General features: G+C 35.0%; 1 protein-coding gene across 2 annotated transcripts in view; it reads left to right on the top strand.

Moving 5' to 3' along the window:
* LOC132707617 (discoidin domain-containing receptor 2-like) overlaps positions 1–27758 on the top strand; it is a 226835-nt gene that overhangs the window by 146423 nt on the left and 52654 nt on the right. For both annotated transcript variants that reach the window (XM_060679521.1, XM_060679522.1), the window contains exons 10-11: positions 4054–4120; positions 22066–22237. In XM_060679521.1, the coding sequence (XP_060535504.1) occupies positions 4054–4120; positions 22066–22237 (239 nt within the window). The remainder of the gene's footprint in view (positions 1–4053; positions 4121–22065; positions 22238–27758) is intronic.

Raw genomic sequence — 27758 nt, 5'->3', positions numbered from 1 at the left:
CAGACTTTCTTAACACGGGCGCCACCTAGCTTCCCCCCCCCCCCCCAACCCTCCGGTTCCTGACCCGGCAAAATATAGACCCATCACGTGTACAGAAAAGGCAACCGAAGCTGCAAAGAGCAATTGACCATAGATGCTATAGCCAGTGACGAAACTAGAAAAGACTTATATTTAGCCTACATTGACTACAAAAAGGCATTTGATAGCGTGCCTCACTCGCTGCTGATTGAAATGCTCAAAATTTACAAAGTCAGTCCACAAATCACGAACCTATTGCCTCAGTGGAGAACGCGCCTTTTTCTGCAACGTATTCAAGAATGGACAAAAGCTAGCTCTACTGTCTAGAATGCTAAATAAACGTAAAGTAGGTTTCCAGCTCCATAAAGGACAACAAATAGATCATCTGGCCTATATGGATTATATCAAGCTAATGTTATCAACTAAGACAGGTCTTGCTACTCTACTAAGGACTAATAAAAAATACAGTGATGGTGCGCGCATGGAGTTTGGAATCGAGAAGAGCAAGATCAGGGGACAGTGGACAAGGGGACAGTGACCCTGGATTCAGTCTGGAATTAGATAGAACTATAGAGGCCATGAACAGGCGTGACACATATCAATACCTAGGAATTGACCAAGCGAGGGGGATAACCCACTGTAAAATGAAAGTGGTTTTACGAAACCGACTAACTAAATAAAAGCAATCAACACCTATGCTATGCCAACAGTCACATACGGCTTCGGGCTAATTAAATGGACCAACACTGATATTCAAAGTGTGAACTGTGATATTAAAGTACAATTCACCAAAAATAGAGCCAGGCACCCCAAAAGCTCCATAGAAAGATTCTATCTACCAAGAAAGAAAGGAGAAAGAGGTGTACTAGACCTAAAAGATGCTCACCAAGAACGAGTTGACGAATTGAGAAGGTTCTTTTATGAAAAAAGCACATCCACATACGACCGCAACATTGTGAATGCAGATAAGAAACTCACGCCTCTTAATATGGCGGATAAAGACTATCAACCATTGATAGAAATAACCACTGTTGAAGACAAAATGCAGAGATCGAAATCAAAAGAACTACATGAAAACAGTACGCTGATAGCGGAAAATAAGGACTTTATGCACGCCATTCATGATCAGCAGGTGATACCGACATTAAACTACCGCAACTACATAATAGGAGATCCAGACGTACAAGATGACGAGTGCAGAATGTGCCACACCAAATCAGAAACCATAGGACCTATAATCGCTGGATGCACAACTTTAGCTCCAACAGAATACCTCAGAAGACACAATAACATAGCTAAAGTAATATAACAGGAAATAGCCCAAGGGATTGGTGTTTTGATTGAGATCCCTCCTTACTACGCTAGAACCTGTTACTGAAAGTGAAACCCAGAAAATATACGGGAACAGAAACATACTAACAGATCACACGATGGAACACAATAGGCCAGGCATTATGCTACAAAACAAACTCAACAAACTTACTTACCTGATAGATATTGCTGTACCGGCTGCCCATAACGTCCTGGGAACACAGATTGAAAAAGTCCGAGGATACATGCCACTCGCCGCCGAAGTGAGAATAATCTGGAACCAAGAAAAAAAAACGCCACATTGCTCAGAGGATCTTGAATGTCAATTCCTGAAAACAAAACAGATTTAACATCACAAAACTACTGGGGCACTTGCTGAAAGCCGTGTCCAAAGTACTTACCTGTGGAAACGTAAAAAAGAGGAATAATAATAATAATAATAATAATAATAATAATAATAATAATAATAATGATAAAAGTAACAATAATAAAAATAGTAATAATAATAATAATAATTATTATTATTATTATTTTTAGTTTTGGTTAGTTTTGTCATGGTTTTACAACACAACACAATAATTGTTATTTTATAGTCAATTCAAATATTTCAAATATCTTTAGCACTTTAGAAAAAATTTCAAAATGTAATAATATATTGGTGTTTCATTTGAAATAATAAAATTGAGAGAAACTTACGTTTGAACCCGAAGTGACAGGAAATTGAAAATTTATTTAAGAAGTGCACTTGGACTTAACCGCCAAAATTGAAAGGCTATTTTTAATGAACAGGTTGGAAGTAAAACCCTGTTTTTTATACTGAGGGCAAGGAATATGAACAAAACTAGCAGTATCGATGTCATGCGACGCCTTCACTGTCCGAATTTGGTGATTGGACTTTCTTATCAGTTCTTCAAAAGTATTGTTTAAGCCTTCACAGTCTATCCTCACTTTAAATGGTTTCTATTTTTTTGTTAGGTCTCCAAAAGGTATTGCACCATATTAGCAGAGTTAAATTTCAGTACAGTGTTTATTTCGAATGAATTTATATGTATAAATTCTATTATTCGTAATAATAATAATTCTAATACGTCATCACTAAAAGTATATTATGTTATTGTAAGTTAAACTCCGTTGGTAGAAGATCTGTGTTATGTCTAACAACAGCACATCGATCCGTGTCACGTGTATTTCGTTACTTTGTCTCAACATTGCTCACTTTGATCACTAAAAATCTAAATCTAAATGAAAGCACATCAGGACCATTTTTCATATTTCAAAAAGATTGTTTATTTCGCTTTTTACATTTTCCTATTAAAACAATATGCCGGAGTACTAATTTATTCGCTACATTTGTTGGTTCCATATTAGTAGGGAATCAATTGGTTGACATAAAATTCAGAACAGTTGGACATTTTATTAAAAGCTCTGTATTTATTTAATTTTTTTTGCTTTTTATTTTTGCGAAGTATGTTTTGATACGGGGTACCCAAAAAAAACCGGAATCATTTTTTATAAACTATATATTGCTTTGAAAATCACCTTATCCTCTTCAAAATACTCTCCATTACAACTAATACATTTGTCCCAGCGGTGCTTCCACTGTTCGAAACATATTTTATGTTCATCTTTGGCTATAGCCGACAGCTCATCCCTCGTTTTTTTCTTGATCTCTTCAATGTTGTCAAATCGCTGTCCTTTCATGTCCCTTTTCATACGTGGAAATAAGAAGAAGTCACACGGAGCGAGATCAGGCGAGTAAGGTGCATGGGGCAGAGCAACCATGCCATTTTTAACCAAAAACTGCTGCCCCCTGTCCACCACAAATGTCTTTTTGTCGAATACTGTTGCGCAATCTTCTTACAACTTCCAAATAAAAAGCTTTATTAACGATCTCACCTGGTGGAACGAACTCTGCATGAACTATGCCGTTAATGTCGAAAAAGCAAATCAGCATCGTTTTGATGTTTGATTTGAACTGACGACATTTTTTTGGACGGGGAGACAGTGACGTCTTCCATTGGCTGGACTGTTGCTTCGTTTCTGGATCCGTTTCAAGCTGTTGATTCAAAGCACAACATCTTTCAACTCGATGTTCTTTTTGCATGTCAGTCAGAACACGAAGAACAAACTTCGCAGCAACTCTTTTCATTCCCAAATCTTCCGTTAAAATTCGCTGAACCGTGCTCCAAGACAACCCACTAATCTTTGATAATTGTTCAATTGTCTGTCGACGGTCTGTGAGCACAAAGTCTCGAATCTTTTCAATATTTTCCTCGATTCGAGCAGTTGATGAACGTCCAGAAGCTTTTAACATTGAAACCGTTTCAGCAGCACTTTTACCGAGCAGAAAACAAAATTTAACAGCTGCACGTTGTTCTTTTAAACTTGTCACCGAAAAAAACGAAATAACAAAAAAACAGCGTTAACAAAAATGGCACTGCAAGGGAACAAAACAAGTTAAATTTAAAACGAAGGTGGCGTTGAACTCGCAATAAGTTGTACTATCCACAACCTAGCGGCAGAAAGGTGTACTATACAAGCTCTGCGCGCGGCAATTCAGTTCCGGTTTTTTAAGGGTACCCACTCGTATATCTTTCTAAAAATTTTTTTTTTAATATTATTTCCCTATTGTATACATCGAAATTAATGTGCCCTTGGTTCGATCAATCGCTGAACGCTTCGTTCTGCAATGTGTCATGTTAATATCTACCCATTTTGTTACAGATTGTGGTGGAGAACGGCAACAAAGATTCCGTTTACACGGAAACTTGCAGCCCACTGAACACGGCCGGTATGTTGTCAACTATTCTAGATTGTTTACTTTTGGTTGATTGAACCTGAGCGTAGCAGCAACTAACGATCCGGAATTCAATTAATCTTTGCTTGCTATCTTTTCTATAGACGCAAAGTGTAAACAATGAAATCTCCTCATCTAATAAACAAATAAAATAGATTGAATTTATTAATTAAAAACAAATGGTGCTTCTTGAAGGGTCAGAATTTAAGAAGCGCACATACATTTATGCAAAAATTCTTCGTAGGAAGGAAAAATATTATTTATAATTTAATATATGATACAAATATATCGATTTGCGTACTTTCTCCCTCTGTATATCCAGAGTGTAAATAAGTTGGTCCAAACGCAGGGAAAGTCATTTCCGAAGAAAATGCTTCTATGCCGTGGTATACCGGGTGACACAAGAAAGTGGGAACACTCTATAACTTTTAAACGGCTTGAGATAGCGACTTGAAATTTGGAAGGGTTAATATAGGCTTAATGTCTAATTTTTTGACAAAATGTAGTCAACGGATTTTTTTTTTGAAAATTGCGTCTGGGAGGCTGTGATTACTATTTACCGGGTCACCTGATCATGGGAAAAATTGTAAATGAAACTTTTCTTTACTTGTCTAATTGCAAATAGAATTTAATATAGTGAACTATTAATTTTTTAGGATAACCCAGCTTTTTAAAGCCAGTATTTTCTTTCCAACATTTTGACACCCAAATTTTCAAAATCCGTTGAAAAATAAGCTCACAGGAAGGAAAAAACAGATAAGTAAATAAATTTAGAAACTCTCGACAAGCTCGTGCAGTGGAAAGAAAAAAACAGATTAATATTTAAAAAAAAAATTCAATTGATAGTTTTTTCTGAGATGTCGGTAGAATTGATTTGAACGTGGTATATCAACGTGTGTTCCTGTAAGACAAGTTTTACTTTGACACAAAGTATCCCATTCATTTGTTTTAATAAGTGCGATATATATTTACTTAATAACCAATGTATTTTAAGATGATACTTTCATAGAATGTTTTCAAAATGTCCAGATTCTTGTATACGACACTTTCCAAAAATTTCTGGAGTTATACTATCTAATGCAGCCGTTATTCTCCGCTGTAATTCTTGTAAGTCGCACACCGGATTTACGTAAACACAATGTTTCACCAAAATAAATAAGAACTAAAAGTTCAAATTTTCCCGAAATTATATATTATGACATGACAATTGTTTCGACAACACTGTGTCTTTATCAAATTTGATAAAGACACGGTGTTGTCGAAACAATTGTTATGTCATATGGATTTTCATCAAGGAAAAGCCACCTCAGTTCAACAATCTTTCACGTACCCCCAAACAAAAAAATCTAACGGTGTCAAGTCCGGTGACCGTGGGGACCAATTGACTGGGCCATGTGTTCAGATTAGTCCCATAAACATCACGCAGGTGCTCAGTGAAATCTTCAAAATTATGAGGAGGCGCGCCATCCTGTGCAATAATTCGCTTTCCTATCACTCCTGCCCAAACAATGATTCCGAACCGTTCTCGAAACTGTCCAGGACGAATAATTCTTTGATTATTCAGACCAATATCTGTTGTTCTGCCCGTTAAACATTACAAATTATTATTCTCGTCATGTTTTATCTAACAACCAATTACAATATCGAAGTCTTCTTACAAACTCAGCTTCATTAAAGCTGTTGATGAAAGTTGTACTTAATAGAATGATAGCCGTGCTTTTTTTTTAATTCTCCTCACAGATTCTGTTGAGATGTCTAATTCTAATGCCACTTCTCTTAGCGACGCATCTGGATTTACGATGATGTATCCCACAACATTGATTTCCATTTCTTCACTTATAATAAAATTATCATATCGATCGATCGATAATTTTGTGGATTTCTCGTTTTTAATTCCAGCTTTCTAAAGAAAGAATGTGCAGGAAGGCGATGTCCCGAATAGCGGGCTGCAGAGAGATTTTTCTGCATTTGCCGTATATGAGAAACTTTTTCTTCATTTGTAAATTGATTGCTGTTTTCCATGATAATCCAAATCGATAACACGAAAAAATCGTTAATCAGATAAAAATGTTCAAACTGTCAGAATTTTCAATCATGGTGACTTCATGATGAATAGAAGCAAAGTCACCTAAGTAATATTTTGTTTTTATAAAAATGTATTTGCTTATCTGGTTTTTCCTTCCTGTGAGGTTATTTTTTAAAGGTCGAAATGTTGTAAAGAAAGTACCGGTTTTAAAAAGTTTTTGTCTCCACTAGAGGGTGCTATTTGAAAAAACTAGGTTATCCTAAAAAAATACATTACATTAAAAGCTATTTGCTATTAGACAAGAGAAGTTTCATTTACAATTTTTAAATGGTATTTACCAGATATAATTTTCAAAAATTAAATAAAAATAAAAAAAAACAAAAAAAATGAGAAAACTCTATTCTATCCTAAGTAGAATGATCTACTGAATCCAAAAATGCAAAAAATACAGGTTGTGCCATTTTAAATTCGAAATTTACTGTCGTTTCCTCACAAACTGGAAGGGCAACCATTGACTACATATTTTCAAAGGATTGAATATTCAACCTATATAAACCCTTCCAAATTTAAAATCGCAATCTCAAGCTGTTTAAAAGTTATAGAATATTGTCAATTTCTCGTGTCACCCAGTATATCATTCGTCTTGGCAGTGGAGTAATTTTATATTTTCTGAATTTTTCATTTCATTTTTAGTCACAAAAAAAATTAAGAATATGCAATTCACTGCGATCGATATTTCCTGTAATTTATTTCATTCTGGGGTAATATTTCATATATATAGGATTATAGTAAAACCCCAAAATGAACTAGAATGAACATTGTAGGTGGTTTTAACGCTAACCATGTAAATGCGAAATATCTGAAAAGTAATGTGGCTTTGTAGCACTTGGAAATATTTTACTAGGACGTGTAGCCTAGTGCAGTCGTATATTCGCATTAAACATCATCAAAAAAATGAATACGAGGATATATTTTTTTATTATCCTTAATTTTCTCTTTTTGCGCACAAAGGCGGAAAAATAAAATTTTCAACTTAAAGTCGAAATCATCTATTTCGTCTAATCGTCTATTTCTCACTATTGGGATCTCGGAAACGATAATATTCCATTATAAAATGGCGGAAAATGTAATATTTGCGGTTGGCGATCCTTATTTTATATATATATATATATATCTCTATCGTTGTAGTTATTTGTTTAGAATATGTCTATTATTATATAAAATTAAAAAATAATTTGATTTTTGTTTAGTTTTGATTAGTTGTTATTGTCAAAAGCAACAAGCAACTATTTAGCTGGATTAAGCATCAGAGACAATAGATTTGAATTTTTTATTTGTTTAAAAGTTTTTACAATTATCACAGATGAAAGCACTACAAGCCAGCGTGTTCCATGCCGCCCTTTATAATACGCCTTATATATCTGTAGAAATCAAACTTACAGTATTTCGTCCATTCTGAATCAGTTTGAATGTCAGGAGTTTTGAACGACAAGCTTAAATAATTTTTTAAAAGTATATTTTTTCCACCCAGTAAATATATATAAAAGAAATATTTACATCCTGATAGATATGGAAATTCGTCATACTTTGTGTCACATATTAGAAGCATTTGCACTTTCTGGACTGTTGGTAATGTGTAATTTACCAAATAAAACGCTAATTAATTATATAGGATGCCAAATAATATATAAAATTTTATTTCTATTTTACGGTAACTTTGAAGACTATCTAGTGACTAACATAATTGAAAAATAACTCCAGTAGTTCCAAATATCCCGAATGTTAATTAATGTTCCTTTCAGTGTTCCTGGTCAGCTGAAACACAGCGCAGAATTTAATATTTTGAAAAAATAATCCTTCGCAAAATGGCACGTCATCAGAAACGATTTCCCTACAAATACGTTTCCTTTATGCGTGGCTTGGCCAATTACGTCATCAAATGCGAAATCGCCTCCCTCCCCCACCCCCCCTCGATCTAACGACAGGCCGTGCACGAGACGGGAGGAAGTCCGGCCATTTTTTCTCATGGTGAACGCGGGCCGCCCGGAAGAAAAAATATCGATTTTAGATTTGTAAAATTAAAAACTCCCGGCTCCGGGGATAATATATTCAAGGAACTTTAAGATCGTCTAATCCGAGCGCGCAGCAAAACAAAAATTAGACCCATCTATCATTGTCGTTGTTGTAACGATGGCCCATTTGAATACTGGCGTGTTTAACTTTGCGGGAGTAAATTTAACAAATTTTTCGTTCGCCGCGCCGTCTGCGCCGAATATTTTACGAGTCGCTGCGGCGACGACCCGGCGATTAGTTGTGCGAAAATGTTTTTACTTTTAATGTTTGTTTCCTATTAAATAAGGGAGTTGCATTAACGTCTTTTTCGCGCTAGGAATTCCCAGACTTTCCTATACTAAGGTGTCAAATAAACATAATCTCTGACCTCAGAATTAGGAATATCCCACTTTACACTTTCAGATGGATTGAACTGAGGTGGCTTTTATTCGATGAAAATCCATTTAATACAATTAAATTAGAACAAAAGGGTTCAGATTTTGACATTTATTTACTTTTATTAATTTACTTTGCAACCTTCCCAAATCTCAGGATTTATTATTAAAAAGAAAACAAATTGCTTCACTTCACCCGTACTCCCAAAGGAAATTCGCGCCAATTAATATAGAAAGAATATAAAAAAAGCATACAAATAGATAGAGATAGAGTGAGGGTGGCAAAAAAAGAAAAAAAAGAAACATACGGGGATCTTTGGTTTTGGTCTGAAAAGGACTACATTTATCACAGCTGAGTAGTCGTCGCTGGAGATACTAACATTAAAAAAAAATAGCGAAGAATAAATTTGGATAAAAAAGACAAGTGATTTTGGGTAGACGCTCACGATTTATTCTACTGCCATCGTGTACACGACGAGTTCACAATTATTAGGCGTAATAAACCTTCAATTATTTTTAAAAAAAAAGTACTTATAGTTTAAGCGCTCTCTCTTCTACAGTACAGGCCCGTATTTTCTGAAACAAAGGCTACCCCCCAAAGGTCGGCACATATGCTTTAGAATTTAGTAAAAAAAAAGAAAAAAATATAGAACGCCTAAAATTAAACGAATTGCTTATCTGCTCTCCTTGCGTTGTGGACCTCTGCCGGTTCAAGAAGAAGAAAAAATAAGGGAAAAAACCTAGCACATTAAATAACCAATAAGAGCCAATAATTACCTGGAATGCATTACCTCCAATCCGGAGGGTCCTTCAAAAATAAGTGGTCGAAGGTAAAGTGGACTAAAAAACCAAATACAGGCACCACAACATGCTCGGCCACAACCCGGTCCCTAATTTATTATTTCCCAAGAAAAACAGATCCTCAACAAGAGTAGATTTCTTCCCTGGAAAACCAAAATCACTAGAACTTCCGCTCGCTCATTATACACCCGCCATCTGATAGGAGAGGACATTAAATCGACTCCTTTTATGCACCCAATACGTCCCATGCACGCCAGACAAAAAATTACGAAAATCATCATTATGGTATATTAACAAAACATCGGGCAGCATCCAATAACAACGTCGGAACTCCATGTAGATCGATGAAGAAGGGGAGTGAATCTGGAAGGATTCTCTAGCCGGGAATTATTTTTAATTCTCAATGAAATCCCTTAAGAAGCTCAGAAGGGTGCGCAAGGTCGCAAGGTTCCGCATTGCTATAACTCAGAGGCGGATTGTTACGACAGGTCAAGGATGTGACGTCATCATCCAGAACTTATGCAAAATTCAAAAGTTTGATGTATCAACGGAAAGACAGTGAACTTCAATTCAAGTAAAAGAGGCTAAAGGCATTACAAATACCTATGTGATTTTCGAAGTGCAGCAGCACTAAATAACAAAACAGACGTTCGGGGGTGCTACTACGTGTTTACCTTTGTTAAATAAGAAAATATATATTTGAGGAACGAAGTAACTTTTCACCACATGAACTGGAAATCAGAAGAATTCTGAACGAAGGAGGTAAGCCTTGGGTCCAAAAGTAATAAATAGTTGATGATTTTATCTACTAATCCACGGCTTTAGTTATAGATCTGATAACTCTGACCAATGGTTTTAGGGACCCTCTAGGGACACACAGATAAAAGATACAGGAAGGATATCCTTCTCGTAGCCCTTCACCGGTCGTAGAACGATCACAATGGCGGCACCAACCTCTGATTTAAAACGCGGAATGTCGCTACATATAAAGGCCTATTTGGAAATATATCACGGACGAGAAAAGGTTAACAAGCAGCTAAGTACTTTAGACAACTAATCACACGGAAATCTTGGAGTTCGGAAAGACCCAAGGAAGGAAACAGTGAAGTCTGTTCATAGATATAAGAAAGTGACTAACTAATACGAATTAAGGAAAGACCCGGGCAAGCTGTAAGAATGAAATATGGCCAAACAGCTCCGTACTTTGCTTAGAATTTAATTATTTGGGGTTTTGTTAGGAAAGATACTAAGTACTACTATTTATTTATCTATGTATTTATGTTTAAATCTAAAATAAAATTACAAATTATTTTTATTACCTACTTAAATTACTTAAAATTATGGATATACGATTGTTCTGCTTTTTCTATATGTTTAACAGTATTTGCCCAACTTTGTGGAGGGATATTAAAAACTTCGGTTTCTATAAGTTTGATGACATTGGAGTTAACACGGGGAAAAATATTGTTACGACGAACGGCAGATTTCAGTTGGTGCCAAACATGTTCAATACAGTGGTATCTTCGTGAAAGTAAATGTCGTTATTATACATGTAGTTTTGGATTGTTGCTTTTATGTCACATGAGGAAGGGGTTTTAGTCAACTTCCTACTGTGTTAACTTGTCCATTGTCCAATACAATTACGCTATTAGGAGGAATGTTTGGAACTAGTTTATTTTTAAACCAACTTTCAAAAAATAAATCAGCGGTGGTGTCCTCGTGCTAATCCAGAGAAGAATCTTTAATATTTTTCGCAGACAGAGAAAGTCCATTTGGAATCTGGCCAGCTTTAGAGCCAGCATGCAAAATAGTTATTCTTTTACCTCTTTTTTATGGCGCGTTTGTTTTACACTTATCAGTTGAGTCAACCCAACCCTTTTCTGGGGTATGATAAGTGTCGAACCAGGTTTCATCCAAGTAAATAATTGGCCTTTGTTGTTCTCTGTAAATCCTAATTTTTTCTAGATACTCCAGTCGCCATTTCCGAATTCTAAAAGATTCCATTAAAACTTGCCTTTTGTCAATTTTTTTAAATCTAAAACCCATGTGTTAAATACACTTCCATAAGGTAGTTCTGCCACATTTAACAACGGTTTCATCTTTTTCAAGCCTCCTAATTAAGATATCTAATGTAGGCACGCTTTGTTCCTCGTATATCTGGTAAATTTTAGGCCGTATTATATCTTGATCACTTTCATCTACACTCGAGAAAATGTCAGCATCGCTTCTTTTTTTTCGCTGAAATGGGATTATTCACAACTTTCCATACAGTTGATGTTGGAATTTTCGTCAATGTGGCCGTTTCTTCTAAAGATGCTTGCTTGCTAGCACCACGTTCAATAAGAGTCAAATAAACATTGTTTATAACTTCCTTAGTCTCAATAGAATATTGTTTTCTACATTTGGGCAATAGCATCTCCTGAAATACACTAGTCTAGCGTACTCGCACATATTTTGCATAATTCGCACATGATTCAACACACGCTGTATTACATACGAAATAGGAATGATTACTAATAAGCTTAAACTAAGTAGTATACCAAACCAAAGAATATTAAACACAGGCAGGTATAAAATTCTTTTCTATTACGGACCACAATTTTACTTGAATTTAAATTCCTAAACTTTAAGTAATAATCTTGTTGCATTGTACAATATGTTAATGACCACCCTTGGATTATTCCATTCAAAAGCAATTGGTCACTTTCTTATATCTATGAACAGACCATACCTCTAACAGAACCCTGTCCTGTTGGTTCTAAATTTTCCCGGCGGATTCATTATGTATTATTATATTAATTGCTATGTTTGTATTATTATGAAATCTTTGGAATAAAATTTCGAAAAATGGTAGCGTGTTCCCTTTCCTTTTGTATTGATGCTTTTCTGTTATGAAATAAGGGCACTTGTCTTGCGCACCTCCGTAAACCAAAATTGATTGTTAACAACTTTTATAAACGAACATTAAAATAAAAGTTCAGATTCTAACTATCATTTAAACTCAGTAATCCAAAAATTTGACGTTAATTTTGATAATTTACATAACGAATCAAAAATCCAAAAAACTAAATTGGATTTAAATGGGTCTCCCTTGTTAAATTTAAAATTGTAACCCTACAATGGGTAAATAATATATAATAATTTATTATTACATGTTTATATGTACAGTGTGTCCTACTTTAGAACATACTCTTTTAAAATCTTTTTTATGGTTTGATTTTGATAATTTTTTTTGTATATGTCAATGAAAAATGCACTAAAACCTTGTTTTGCTTATTGCTTCAACCTATACTCATGGTCAGCTGAGACTGTTTCACGGAAGAAAGAGAAGAGAGAAGTAGTATTAGGGATTTTTAAAAACACAACCGAATTTTTATAATAATACATTGTTGTAAAATCTATGATTTAGGTTTTATTTTGATTTTTTGATGTTGTTGGATGGGTCTCTCGTTCGACGTTCGAATACAGGGTACTCCGAATAGCGCGGCCGCCTCGCTTAAGCATTACTCCTGTAAACTCTTTGTGACTCAATTTTGACAATTCTTTTTTGCTAGATGTTTTGCATTATAGGCTGGTAGTTACCATAAAAATCAGTGACAATTTCTTTAGAATAGATGAAGAAAAATATGGAAAATTCACACCAGTTTTAGTAAAGCTTATCAGTAAATAAAGTAAACATGTACTTCAAATGTTTGGAAATTGAAAAATTCGGGCATAAGTGTGACACAAGATCTGGCACAAGAAAAGAGAGCAGAAATTAAAATTATATTTGAAATTTTAAACTTTGCTAAATCAGCGCAAAATTACGAAAGAACAATCAGCAAATCAGAAAATCCCTTATTGGTAATTCAAGTCCCACTTCAACGACTAAGTATTAGAAGACGACAAATTTAGAGTGTTTAAGGAAGAATATTGTGTGTAGAGGTGTTAGAGGAAGGTGTGCCCTCGACCAGGAGCGGACAAATAAGAGAAAGAGTGAGGAACAGAGATCAACCGTTGGCATTGAAAACCCCAATTGGAAGAGTTACTAAACTCGCGGCCAACAATCTCTAACAGAGGAAGGTTTCTCCACAAAAGACTGGTCCGTTCAATTTTTTTCCTTTTTACTGTTGTCATGAAGCTGGATCACTTAAATGTTCGATCAATTAACACTGACTTTGATGAACTCTATAACTCAATATCAATTGAACATTTTCAATTACTCGGAGTTCCAGAGACCTGGCTAAACTCAAGCACTAACTTTGATACAGTATCTGCGCCCTGTTAAAGTTTTCTCAGTATCTTTATTAAAGAGAATATATGGCATAGGTTGTTGGTTCAGCGGCTCACGAATTGAGCAACCCTTCATTATTGGTAATAGCTTTCGGCTACTTAAATATTAACCTGCTTTCTGATAAACTTTCTGTGGCGCACTTTGCTAATTTTCTGGAGTCCTTTGGTTGGTCTCAAATTATAACTGAACCCACCTAGATAACAGGTGATTTTCAAAAACTGGTCGACCTGATTGTGGCACCAGATAGCCAGAATGTGATAGACGCAACTATCATTAACCTACACAGTATATCTGATCACTTATTCTGTTCACGGTTTACGGTTCAAGTTTGTTACGTTTTTTACTTACAGAAATTTTCGGAACTTAGATCGAACTGTTATCTTGGAGACTGCACTATAGAATTTACAAAACCATCAGCTCCTTCTCTTTCTGCTGCAATTAACCACGCAAACAAAATTAGAGATAATGCTTATGCCAAATTTAAACAAGCAAGAACGGATGAGCACTGGGAATATTAAAAGACTCTCCACAACCACAATGCTAGCATTATGAAAAGAGGAAAAAAGTTTTGTCTCACAGTAGCACTGACTCCACTTGAAGTATGTTGCGCAATTTGCAAATTTTGCGCTATTCGACTGGTACTACTTTGCCTGAGCATCCTACTGATCTTGACTCAATTGACAGTAATTTTATAAGTACCGTCATCATAGTCAAAAATTCTCAGCAGCAGATTCTGCATGAAAAATATGTCACAAAAAATCTCTCAAACTCTAAATTTCAAATTTAAAACAGTACCAAGAAAACTGTTGTGTGCTGTTGGTTCGGATTATATTGCCCTGCAAATGTTGATGTAGGTCAGATACTATTTAATTGGTCATTTTTAATTCTTGTATACTTTCGAGCAAGTTTCCAAGAGCATGGATATTGTTCGGCTCTTCCCGGAAGTTTTAAGCCCAAAAGATTTTTACCACTTGAGGCCAATAAGCATTCTGCCTGTCTTTTTCAAAGTCTTGGAAAAAATTATGAAAATACAAATCTCTGAATATGTCTTTTAAAATAACATAATTTCGAGTGCTGAGTCTCGTTTCAGACCGAGTTTTAGCACTACAACGGCACTAACTGCAACCGTGGATGATTTATTGTGAGCTGTGGACAGCGGGGAAGTGGTTAGTTTGATTCTGCTGAATTATAGTAAAGCTTTTGACAGCAGATAGTCTCATATGAGAGTAAGTTATCGGCTACAGGGCGTTGTACGGAGTTCCTCAGGGGACTATACTTGGGCCCCTACTCTTGTCCATCTATATCGCTGACTTCCACACATACGTCGACACCATACACCACCATGCGGATAATTCTCGGTTTTATTTGTCATATCACATTTCAGAAAGTCAATCTGCTACTCAAAAAATAAATAAACACTTGACGTCGATTATCACGGTTTCACACTGCATAATCTTAGTCTTAAGTCGTCTAAATCGGCGGGCATGTTCTTTAGACCAAAGGCCGGGAGAGACTGCGCAAAAAGGGATGAGATCCTTCCCACGGACGATGAGGTCGGGAACTTTGGGTTGTGGCCTAACAGTGAGTTGCGCTTCGCCAAACAAGTGAATTACATATGTCAAATATCATATGGCGTACTTAATCTACTCTACCCAAATAGGAATGTAACGCCACCAGAGTTAAGGTGGCGCCGACAGAAGATTCCGATTTCCTGATACCGTTTCTCCTACGGCATGAAGAAGAAATATCTCAAGTTTTTTGCTGTATCATATGATTACATCTACATTGACAGCAATAGGGGAGCGCAATATTTAATTTCAGTTAAATTTACGTCAAAGAAATACAAATTCAATACAATACAATACAATTCATTGCTGTCAAAATGATGGGTGCAGTTTGGACGTTTCCTGTGTTTTGAAAGTTGGCGTTTGTAAATAATAATGGTTTATGCTACTAGGGTTCATTTCTTTGTTTTAAAGATTTCAGTTACTCCACAGATAATGATAATAATATCATACTGAAAACATTTCTAGGTTCGATTCTGCGGTTGATTTTTTTTTAGTTCTCAATATCTTTATTACTCTCTGATAATTCTGGAGCCAATTATATTTATCCTTGTGTAGTTGCGCGTACTCTTTGCTAGTGGGGATGAGATTAGTTGGTTTATTTAAGGCCCACCGACACCGCGACTCGGATATTAAAGTAATTTATATCCTCGGAGAGCAACCAAAGGCATTAGGTAATGAATATAGTAACGAATTAGAGTTAATTTCGAATCTTGGCCGGAGGCGGAGGTGGTTGCAGCTATCTGCCTCTCGCTCGTTTCGCCGCCGAAACGAATAATAAAATTTTCAATTTTAAACTGCAACGAAACAAATTTAAAAACAAGGCAGTTTCCAAAGACGGTAATATTGTTTCTAATTAGAAAAATGTTCTTTGATGTACGACGGGTCGACTTTTAAATTCCGGATTTATTAAATTCGTTCTTCGTTTTCCGCCGCTCCCGTTGGAGTGCGTCTTAAGCTAATGGAGACGATGCTCCGCTCGGTGGGCGGGCCTGTTTGTTCGAGCGGCGAAACAAAAGAGGGGTTGTTTTCTTGCTAGGTAACGGAACAAAACGTTCGGGTAGCATAATTAACAATCATAAGCTATCTACCCAGAACTTAACTAAACAGATAATTGCTACACACATAATGCTATTTCGCGATAACAATGTGTACCGTGAAAGCAGCAGAACTTGGTACGTTAAAGTCGAAGTTGCGGTAACTTCAACAAAAACCGCGTTACTTCAAATCCGACGGGGTGAAAACAATGGCGAAGTAACTGCGTTTTGCATTGTGGAAATTAGAGTTTACCCCATCTGCCGTGAGCACCGTTGTTACAAAGCGATACAGCTAAGTATGTAGAGATCTGCTGGGGACATATTTTCTTCTCACTGTATCTCCATCAATTGATACTTTGATTTTCTCAGCAATAAGGAATATTAATATTACTACTATTTTATGATTGTCCATTAGTAGATTCCCAACCTGCGCATGACTTATTCGTTGTTAATATGGTATTTGAGTATAATACGATAGATTGGCATCTCGAAAACTTCCAATTGATTGCTGCTCTTGGACCGTGATTGAGCTGTGAAATTGTTCTATTTAAGTCCTCCCAGCACTCCAAGTACAGAAAGCTAAACACCTGTTTTAGGATCTTTTCCTTTATTTGGATTGGTTGTTGGATATTCGTTTCTTACTCTTGGAGATATATAGTTGCAAGTTACTTGGACCTGGATTTAATTAAAATTTCTCGAAGAAACGATGTTTATGCAGATTTTTCTCATACAATTTTATTTTTTCCAGAAATTGAGAAAACAAGTTAAAATGTTGTGTAAAAACCCAAATTAAATTTAAAACAATTTTAATTACACCCACGGGACCAAAAATGTGACGTCATCAAACCAATTTTTCTATAAATGCAGGGAAATTTGCGTCACAGAATTCCAGTAGGTTAACTATATTTTGGAACCATTTTAACCATAATTGTAGTACCTGATTCTATGGAAAAATATCCCACAGTTCGTAGAATTTGCAAAATGAATTCTTTTCACGAAAAATTTTGATCTATGCGGACTCCTTTTTAAGGAAATTGCTCAATGCTTACATCTGCACTGATAATTATTAATGTCTGTCAAAATTCTGAGGTCATCTAAAGCATCCTGGGAATAAAAAAATTGTTTCTAGTTGATGAGTGAGATAGAAATGTTTAAAAGATGTTTCTTTCTAGATTGAGCAGGATCATAAAGGTGGTTGGCTTGTGGCAATAACTATTTTCTGTTTAATTTGTAACAAGCAAATATATAATTAGTAATTAGTAATTAATAATTAATAGATCAATAGATCCAGAAACGAAGATTCCTATTACCAACAGCTCCTTATATTGCTGGCAACCCTAGTACTTATCCTCTAATTAAGATAGAAGGAAATGACAATAATTCTAAACACACAAGTAAAAGTTTGTTGTAATTTCCAGGCCTAAGACAAAAACTTTTAGAAAATATCAACGTGTGCGTTTAGCTTGACGGGTTTTTTTTGGTCTTGGCGATTCTGGGTTCTTCCATTTGGACAACTGGGCTTTGGTATTGATGTCATAACCATATACCGTTTTTTTTAACAACTCTTGAACGATGCTCCTTCGACGGTCCTTTTTCTCAAAATTAAACAGTTTCATAACAAATTTTTCTGCTACACGTTTCATGGCCAAAACTTCTAAAAAAATTGCACGGCATAAGCCAATAGAGATGCCGACGTTTTCAGTCGCTTCTCTAATAGTGATTCGATGATTTTTCAATACCATTTGTTTCACTTCTTCAACGCTTTAATCAGTTATTAACGTGCTGGGGCATCCAGAGCGAGGTTCATCATGGACGTCTTCTCGGCCCCCCTGGAACAGTTTGTACCATTTATAATTTTTTTTTGCTCACAATCAATTTGCCAAATGCCTTTGTCAACATTTCAAGTGTTTTAAAGGACTGTATTCCATTTTTTACAAAAAAAAATATAAACATTCTTTATTTCATTTTTTTTTACTGCAGGACATCGCCGAGCAAAACGCGTCTAACGTTTCTGTATCAGGAAAAAAGTAAACCCGCAAACTGGCTGACACTATCAAAATATGTTAGGGACATGGGTACCACACTCCTCGTATTTAGTTTTTTCCCTCAATCTTTTTTCTATTTTTGTAAATATTTCTTTTACTCCATAGACCGATACGTCAGTGATGGTGATATCATCCTTATACGCCATGATCTTTTGCTGATAAACTTTCTAGGTTCATTTTTGCAACTCTGAAAAAGCTTCTTTTTAGACTGAGCCTCCATAGCTGCGGCACAACGTCCTTCTCTAATTCGTTGCTATACGTAATGCCTTCGGTTGCTCTCTGAGGATATAAATAACTTTAATATCTGAGTATGCGGTGTCGGTAAATGTAAAACAAACCAACGAGTCGGGTTTCTAATCTCTCCAAAAGCAAAAAGGTCGAGTAACTTCACCGAGATACACACAACCCGCGGGTATAATTAATTTTATGCCGATTCATCGTGCTCCAGAAACAATTTTCGAAACAGTTTTAAACATTGTTTTTGTTCTCGCAATTTAACCTGTACGTCGAGTGTTTCGTTTACGGTGAAACGAATTAACATCAGTCACTGTCAGAAACTCCCACTACATATGTGTGTACAACGTTGAACGTCGAAATTAAAAGAAATTTTAATTTGTTAATTACTTGTTATTTTCAGCGCCGTTCCGTCACGCTTTTTGTTAATTATAACGATACGGTTTTTTGCGTTCGGCGCGCAGTAGATTATCCGATCTGTTGCTCGTCTGAAAAATATTTTTGAATCAATTAAGATGGCTAACCATATGTTCTATATAAACTAAGTATGTTAAGTATCAGGGTATAATTGTACATTATTAGGCATATCAGAATTTTTCCACGGATGTCGAAGAGACTTTCTAAACGCTTCACAACTCAGAAGTTCGTTTACTGTCCTGGTTTAACTTATCTCACCTATAAGATTCTTGCGTGGGGTGGAGTTCTCGCGTTTCATTTGAGTTACGTGGAAGTATTACAAACATTTTTAATCAAATTACTATACAAAAAGTTTTATTCAGAAGACTTCTCGATATGCGGCAAATTACTGCATTGCACTGTTGGGAAGAACATACAAAACTATATCTCCTTGGAACCAACTGGTTATGATACAAGGGGAAAGATAATTTACTCCACGGTATCGTAAAAAACGATCAAAAAATTAGATAGCTTATAATGACTAGGTCTTTAGTTTCTAGCACAGTTCAACAAAACACTATAAAATTACAAACTAGACTAGAAGAACGCCGAAGATCAGTCCACTACTTTGCGAGTGAACGTCAAAACCAGATTTACCACTTGTCCAAAAATCTCTCAACATCTTCCGTCCGTCAAAGACGAAATTGCATTTGAGATTCCAGGAGTTTACAGCATCCCATGCATATGCGGCAAAGAATACATTAGAGAGACAGGATGAAAACTATCAACTAGACTCAAAGAACACGAAAGAGGCTTACCGCTAAGACAAATAAACTCATCAGCTGTTGCCGAACGCACTCACGAAACAGGACATAACATTTTATTCGATAAAACAAAAATTCTTGCATGTAATTAGTTCTTCAACCAACCAAAAATCCGAGAGTCTATAAATATCTGCAAACAACCTAACAATCTTAAGCGCGACTCAGGTCTATACCTGGGAATCAGCCATGCCCCTTATTTAGCTCCGCCCCCTCAACAAGCTCTGAAGAAGCCAACAGGATGATTGACGAAACGTTAGCAAGTTCGACTCAGCAAAAACCCACCCAGGAGGAATCCAGAAGTTTTGTAAAAAGTAATCATATAAAGGATATATTATATATTATATTAATGATGGTTTAGTGCAGTGGTTCCAAATCTGTTTTGTGTCGTAGACCCATTGGCATGTTTCTCGATTTTGAGTATACCCCCTACTTACATAATATTGTTTTTTTCTAAATTACTAACTGCAGTGAAGTTTAGCATTAAACATTTAAAGTAAAACACATGTTAAATTTTATATATTTATTAATAAAATAATTTAAAATAAAATTAAAAATACTCAAAATAAAATTTTAGATCTATTGTAACAAAAATACTTAGCTTAAAATAAACTAAGCAACAAGTAAATGTTTTTAGTGGGATGGATGAACCTGATGCTTTAATAGTAAATTATCAACATCTGGCGTCAACTTTGCATGCTTTAATCTGAAATCTTCTCGGCTAATTTCTTTTCCACTAGGTATAACTATGGAAAAGAAATTATAAATTTTTCCTCTATATTCCATAATATGGGATAAGTAACAGGTATGTTATTCGCAGCCAGAATTGCTAATATCCGTTTTTAAACTGAATTGTAAGTCCTTCATTTGTACTTAATTCAATCAGTTCTTCTTGTTTCATGACATTCGTTTCTTCTTGCCACCATAAGTGTTAATTATCCACGGTCAAAACATCCTCAAACTTAATTTCATTAAAATGTTGAACGTGGGTTAAAACGTCGTTTTCCTCGCAGTTTGTCTGTGACAAATTGGAGAACTTTATTTTAGTTAGAGCTACTGTGGCTTTGTAACTGCAAATTATCCATATTAAATTTTGTAAATAAATCTGTGTAAAAAATCTTGTCAGACAACCAGTGTGATGGAGTAATTGATTAGTGCTTTTTACAAAACTTCTGAATTCCTCCTGCGTCGGTTTTTGCTTAGTCGAAATTACTGACGTTTCGCCAATTATCCTGTTGGCTTCTTCAGAGCTTAACTGAAACTGAATTAAGCGAAAACCGACGCAGGAGGAATCCAGAAGTTTTGTAAAAACCATTCCAGTAACAGATGATACTGATATATATACGAGTGCAAAATGTATTGCAACCACAAAGCGAAGGGCTACATAAATATATAAATAAATATAAAAAAAAAAATGTATACGTTTTTATGTCTTTATTGTATGATGCAAGTAAGTAGATACTACCAGTGTATATTGAGATCCGCTATCCTGGACCCTCATTTTCATTCCATGGACCCTCAATTTTTTTGGCTGATTGTAGTCGATAGAGATCGCTTTGGAAATCACAGGGTTAGTTTATGCCACATTCTCCAGAAACATAGAAAATTGAACTGATGAGGAGTTACACTGTTGCAATAATAATTTTATAATAAAATTAGGTTTATGCAAACTCGACAATGAAAGATTCGAATTATTACTGATACGATTTAACTTGTTCCTTACTTCACGGTATTTAGAAATCAGGGGAGTAACATGGCAAGGCGATGTAAATCGCTGGTTGTTAAACCTTTTTCCACACGAAACGAATGTGGATTTTTTTCAATATTTCACGTAAGTATATTCAAACCCCACACCTGACACCAATAGAATAACTCTCGAATATATTGCCAACCTTTATCATGCTGATTAAAATTTTAGCTGGTACAATGAATTTACAGTATAACAAGGTACCAATTAACGACATTAATAAACTCTAAAATGCTCACCAACAAATCCGTGAATAGATATTAACGCGGAATTATATACAGTGAACGTGCTTATAATCCAGTTAAAACAAAAAATGCAAACATAAACTGGCCAAACTCCCTAAATTATGAAAAGCGTGTCGCGACATTTAAAAGCACTTCGCTTAACTTCGCACGCATTAAATTTGCAAATAAACAGTGTCCAGTCTGGGAAAGCTTACCAGCTTACTCCCTAATTGGTGCGAAATGTAAATTTTAAATTCTCACGAAGTACAATAATAATATAGAGGAAAAATCTGATGCAATTCGTAACTAGAACGTTGTTGCAGACGTCCCCGATGTAATAATGAAAAGGTACTCGCTGACGTCAGCGTACCCGGAGCGTGACATTGAGGCTCCACCAGTTCCACCACCACCCGAAGGTTATTATCCCTGCAAAGATGTCTACGGTTCGCTTCCGTTCGGCGTGTCATCACCCAGTTCGCCCATTTTGAGGTCGAGGTGAGCAAAATATAATAAAATATTGTTAAGAAAAAGCAGTAAAACGTATAACTATAAAGATTGAAAGAGCAATTTTTCCGGATATTTTATGAACCTAGACCACGATATCGGGGGTATTGATTGAAATAAGGGACAATGTTCTCGATATTTGCGCGCTTGAGGGCACCTTTTTTTTGTTTCCTTATGACTTATTTTTCAGGGTAGTAATCTATATTTTGAGTGCGTATTGCTTGCAAAATGGCGATGTTGATGTTTTGATTAGCGAGCTAATAGCGTAATAGACGCTTTAATTAATTTTCGGTTACCAAGTTAATATTGGTGACTCTAATAGATATATTAATGATTTAAAGTCTGCTAAATGCCCTAATTGCGAAGAAGACCTGCATAACCTCACTTGTTTCCGATTGAGGTGAAGACGCATAACGAATCTCGTCACTGAATAAATTTAAATAAACCTATTGAAAAAGATGCTGTTATATCTAATTAGTCAATTATAATTCATTCTCTCAAAAGACACAACAATTTATTGAAAAAATTAGCAAATAATCATAAATCTCCTATTTGTGCTCCTCTACTAGCAAAATCGATAAATCTAAAAGCAGATTCGTCTTCGATAATTAAAAAATTAGCAAAGATTCTTGCTACAGCAAGCTCACAAAAGACGGTCTCTGCGATCTCGCAAAACTAATCAAAATTTTCGAATTTATTCAATTGGGTTCGGTCGACAACACCGATACCGAACCACAGATAGGTGATTGGTAAATTTCGCGAGGTCGCAAGCACAAGCCTCGCCTGAGGCTTGCACAGCATATCTGATCTTTCTCCATGTGTTTAATATGCATCCTACAGTAAATACGGAAGTCATGATGTCATTCTTGAAACCCAGATTCCCTGAAGTTACCTGCAAACATTTGACTCCAGAAGTATTGGTATTTCACGAAAGAATACGGATAGTTTTGTGAATCCGAAATACTGGGCTGCAGGCACGAAAATAAATAAGTTTTTTCATCTATGGAAAAGACCAACGCCGAGGAATTATTCTCCTGCAATTCTTTTGACGAGGCTCTCAGTAGAGTGTACAGTAATTTGCACTACAATATTCAAGGGTCGGATGGCGTACTTGACAGCTTTACTTGCAAAAAGTGAAATGTCTCATCCTATTAATTACCGACCCGTATCAATTATTCCAATAGTTTTCGAAGTTTCCAAATAATTTGATAAATCCAGACCAGTTTGGATTTATTACGTATAGTCGCTGGCATAGTTGAGGGCTTTGAGGGGAGTGAGCATAGCACTTTAACGCTGTGTGACCTCTCCAAGGCCTTTGGAATTTTACGGTTTGGAACCCATGGTGCTAGAGCTATTATCCTCTTATCTACCTAATAAAAAGCAAGCAGCTTTTTGCAATCATAAAATGCCAAGTTTAAGGAATGTAATGTAATGTACGGAGTTGCACTGGTTTCCATTATGGGTTCATTATTGTTTTTAGTTTACATTCAAAACACAAATATAAAAACCCAGTTGGCGAAAGAATTGAACTGAGGAGACTTTTACTTGATGAAAATCCATTTATCAAAATAAATAAGAACTAAAAGTTCAGATTTTCACGAAATTTTTTGAATTTTGAATTTCGTGAAAATCTGAACTTTTAGTTCTTATCTATTTTGGCGAAAGAACCTGCCTATATGTGGTTTACAGCGAATCGCCTTATATTTAATAAGGATAAATCTCACTCCTTAGTGCTGTCTTGGAAGGACCATATGGTTTATTTAATAAAGCGCATCGTTCGCAAAAAAAGGCGATCAGAATTATATCATATCCAACGCCGGATATAGAGACCATTGTCAACCGATGTTTCAGAATCTTGGGGTTATGGCACTGTCGTTAGTATACATACATGTATCACACGGTATTAGAACTTCATAACTCAAAAATATGTTTTCAGTTCATTCAGACAATCATAAATAGCCCACTTCCTCCTCAAATTTGCTTCGAACTAGGAAGTTTAAATACACTAAAAGTATGAAAAATTCTCTTGACCTAAGTTTATAAAACTTAATTCCAAATCAAGTCGCAAACTTGCTATTTAAAAATTTTAAAAGCAAAATAAAATCTTTTATTTGCAGCATTATTTTTACTGTCTAGAGGAATAAAAACAGAAGATAAAAGATATTACCTGATTACACGATTTTTGGTGGTGGCAACTGTTTGGTTAGTGTTCGATATCTTAATTTTTTTATTCCTGTTTATTTTTATATGTTATGTATTACGTTGTTATACCTATTATTATTGTAGACTTTGTTTTCTCTTTTATACTTAGACGTGATGTAAACATATTGTAATTATTGTATTCAGTCGAATAGAAATCTATCTAAATAAAAATCTATCTATCTTGATGGCAAATATGCTGTATTATTCAAAGAAAATGCGTTTTCTTAAAATATTTCATTTGTTTTATTTTATTATTTATTATTAAATAATATAAAATAAATATAAAAATAAAATAAAGACCGTGGGGACGTGGGGACCGAAAGTGTTACCGTGGGCTCGGTCTGCGAAAAAAATAATTTGGTTAGCACAGTACATCGTGCAGTTAGTGTAGTGTGTAAAGTTGAGATAGGTACAGGAAAGGATCAGCAAAATTAAAGTGAAAAACGCAATGATCAAAATATAGGATTTTCAGATTAAGTTAACAATGATGTCATATATTATTATCATCGTTAAAAAGAATTTTCATTCTGCTGAGCAAATTCGAAAACCTAGATATCCAAATGTTCAAACCATCAATGGAAAGATTGTGGTGTCCATTCTTCCATCTTTTTTTTCATTCTGGTATTTCTTGTTTAATACATTTTTTGTTACTTTTGGTTAGCTGTTCAATGGTAAATTAAGTAAGTAAACGCAAGTTCTTTAAAGTGTTAGTTTGTAATTTGTATTTGTTTGAACCCGACAGCTGACACTACACACCAGAATAATATGAGAAGTATTAAGCCTTCTTTGATATCGCATAATATTTTGGGGGTGGTGTTACTAACAAAAACTTATATCATATATCATATTATATCATAAATATCCTGCTATCTAATCATAAACTTTCGAAAAATGGAAAAGTATCTAATTGTCAGAGCATTATGATGTATAACCATCTACCGAATTCTGTGAAATCTATCAACAAATCGGAAACTTTAAGCATCAATGAAATGTAAGTGCGACTGGAACCATGTTCACTTTATTCAGAATATTTTGGTTAATTATATATATTATTCGTTGACCACATTCCGTAAAAGCGGTTTGAAATAAAGTATTTCTTAAAAGGTTCTTCTATTCTATCAATGGAAAGATTGTGTTGTCCATTCTTCCATCTTTCTTTTTCATTCTGGTATTTCTTGTTTAATACATTTTTTGTTACTTTTGGTTAGCTGTTCAATGGTAAATTAAGTAAGTAAACGCAAGTTCTTTAAAGTGTTAGTTTGTAATTTGTATTTGTTTGAACCCGACAGCTGACACTACACACCAGAATAATATGAGAAGTATTAAGCCTTCTTTGATATCGCATAATATTTTGGGGGTGGTGTTACTAACAAAAACTTATATCATATATCATATTATATCATAAATATCCTGCTATCTAATCATAAAATTTCGAAAAATGGATAAGGATCTAATTGTCAGAGCATTATGATGTATAACCATCTACCGAATTCTGTGAAATCTATAAACAAATCGGAAACTTTAAGCATCAATGAAATGTAAGTGCGACTGAAACCATGTTCACTTTATTCAGAATATTTTGGTTAATTATATATATTATTCGTTGTCCACATTCCGTAAAAGCGGTTTGAAATAAAGTATTTCTTGAAAGGTTCTTCTATTGTTCCTTTTTCAGCGTTTCTTTTACTCTTTGGTATTTTTTAAAGATTTTTGGTTACATTCGATTAGATGGTTAGTAATTCTATAATAATTTGAACCCCACATCTGACACCATAGGCGGTTGACCCTTTACTTTATCTTTTGATGCCATAGGTCCTTCACCGTGAGCAAAGTTTAAAGTCCCAACTCAAAATACCGAGCCAGTTGAATCATAAATGGGCTTTGCTGGTACTAACGTGGAAAATATATAGTTTGCTCACTAGTACTATAATTTTTTCGACGTGCATACTTTTTCGAAAATAATTTAAACTCGAAGGTATTTTAGATGACTTTTGTTTTTTTTTTTAATAATTTTTTAGTGGTTACCTATTTTTTTTTAAATAATATTTCGTCAGTCTTGTCGAAGAGTGCATTTCTGACAAATATGGCGAGTTTGTGTAAATAAATAAAAATTGTAGACTGGTAGCAACGTGCAAAAATAAAAGAGGTTAAATTGGGACCCTCATTGTGCCCAATATTGCTGAGATTTTGTAAATAGTTTATAAATACGACTGAGCATCCAGAAAGTTTTCCAATCATATAAAGAATATTTTTTTTCCTGCTTTTCCCAATTTCTTCATCATTTCTTATCTTTGGCTCAGAATTATCGTTTGCCTTTTAGTGCTTCATTTTTTATATTAAATTTTTATTTACATTTATTGGTAATTCTTTGTAGTTATTTTAGTAAGTTGACCCTCCTTTGCGAACTTTGAACCCCACACCTGACACCACAGGCGGTTGGTATATGTGCACCGCCGAGCAGACTTCTTTTTCAACTTTTGCTCCTTGCGAACAGCATTTCAAACAAAGATTAGTCCATGACCCGATATCGCGCAGTTTTGTTGGGGTATTAGATACAATATTTGTCGGAATCTGTTTGAAATGAATAAGAAAAACCTAATCTCAATTCAAGGAAGTGGGGTTTTAAGTAGATATTTGCAGCCTTAATATCAATATCGTTGATATACTAGTCAAAATCGGCATCTTCGAGCTATACTGAAACAAAACCGTTAATAATCCAGAAGATATCGATGTAAAACGGCCCTTTCTGGGTCAAATAGTTGCCCATTTCGATTAGATTCCTGTCATAATCTGCTTTTTCGCCTCTTAGCCAAATATACCTTAAAAATGTAGATATGAATTTAAAACCCCTATTTTTGGGGTAAATAATTAGTTTTCCCTCTTGATTTTGCGCAGATCGTAAACAGAAGCAGCATTTTCATAACTTATTTTACTGAAATCTACATTAAAGCTGCAGATAACTACTTAAAAACCATCTCTCTTGGATTAATAGTTGGTTTTTCTTCCATTTTTCAAACAGAATAGAGTAAAAATCGGGTCTTTTGAAACATATCGTACCTAAACCCGCATCAATGCTGCAGATATCAGTTTAAATTATTATTTTTTGATCCAAACCGTTACCTTTTCATACCAACATTGTTCAAATAGGAGTCAAAATCGGCATTTTCGGCCTTTATTGTAACGAAAACGTTAAAAAACCAGCAGATATCGACGTAAAACAGATGAACTTAAACCCCTATTTTTGAGGCAAATAATTTGTTTTCCCTCTTGATTTTGAGCAGATCATAGGCAAAAACAGCATTTTCATAAC

Source organism: Cylas formicarius, unplaced genomic scaffold (assembly GCF_029955315.1).
Source record: "Cylas formicarius isolate icCylForm1 unplaced genomic scaffold, icCylForm1.1 PGA_scaffold_9__14_contigs__length_23061073, whole genome shotgun sequence".
Classification (NCBI taxonomy): domain Eukaryota; kingdom Metazoa; phylum Arthropoda; class Insecta; order Coleoptera; family Brentidae; genus Cylas; species Cylas formicarius.
Note: the sequence above shows the minus strand (reverse complement) of the source record. Positions and strands in the feature narration are given on the sequence as shown.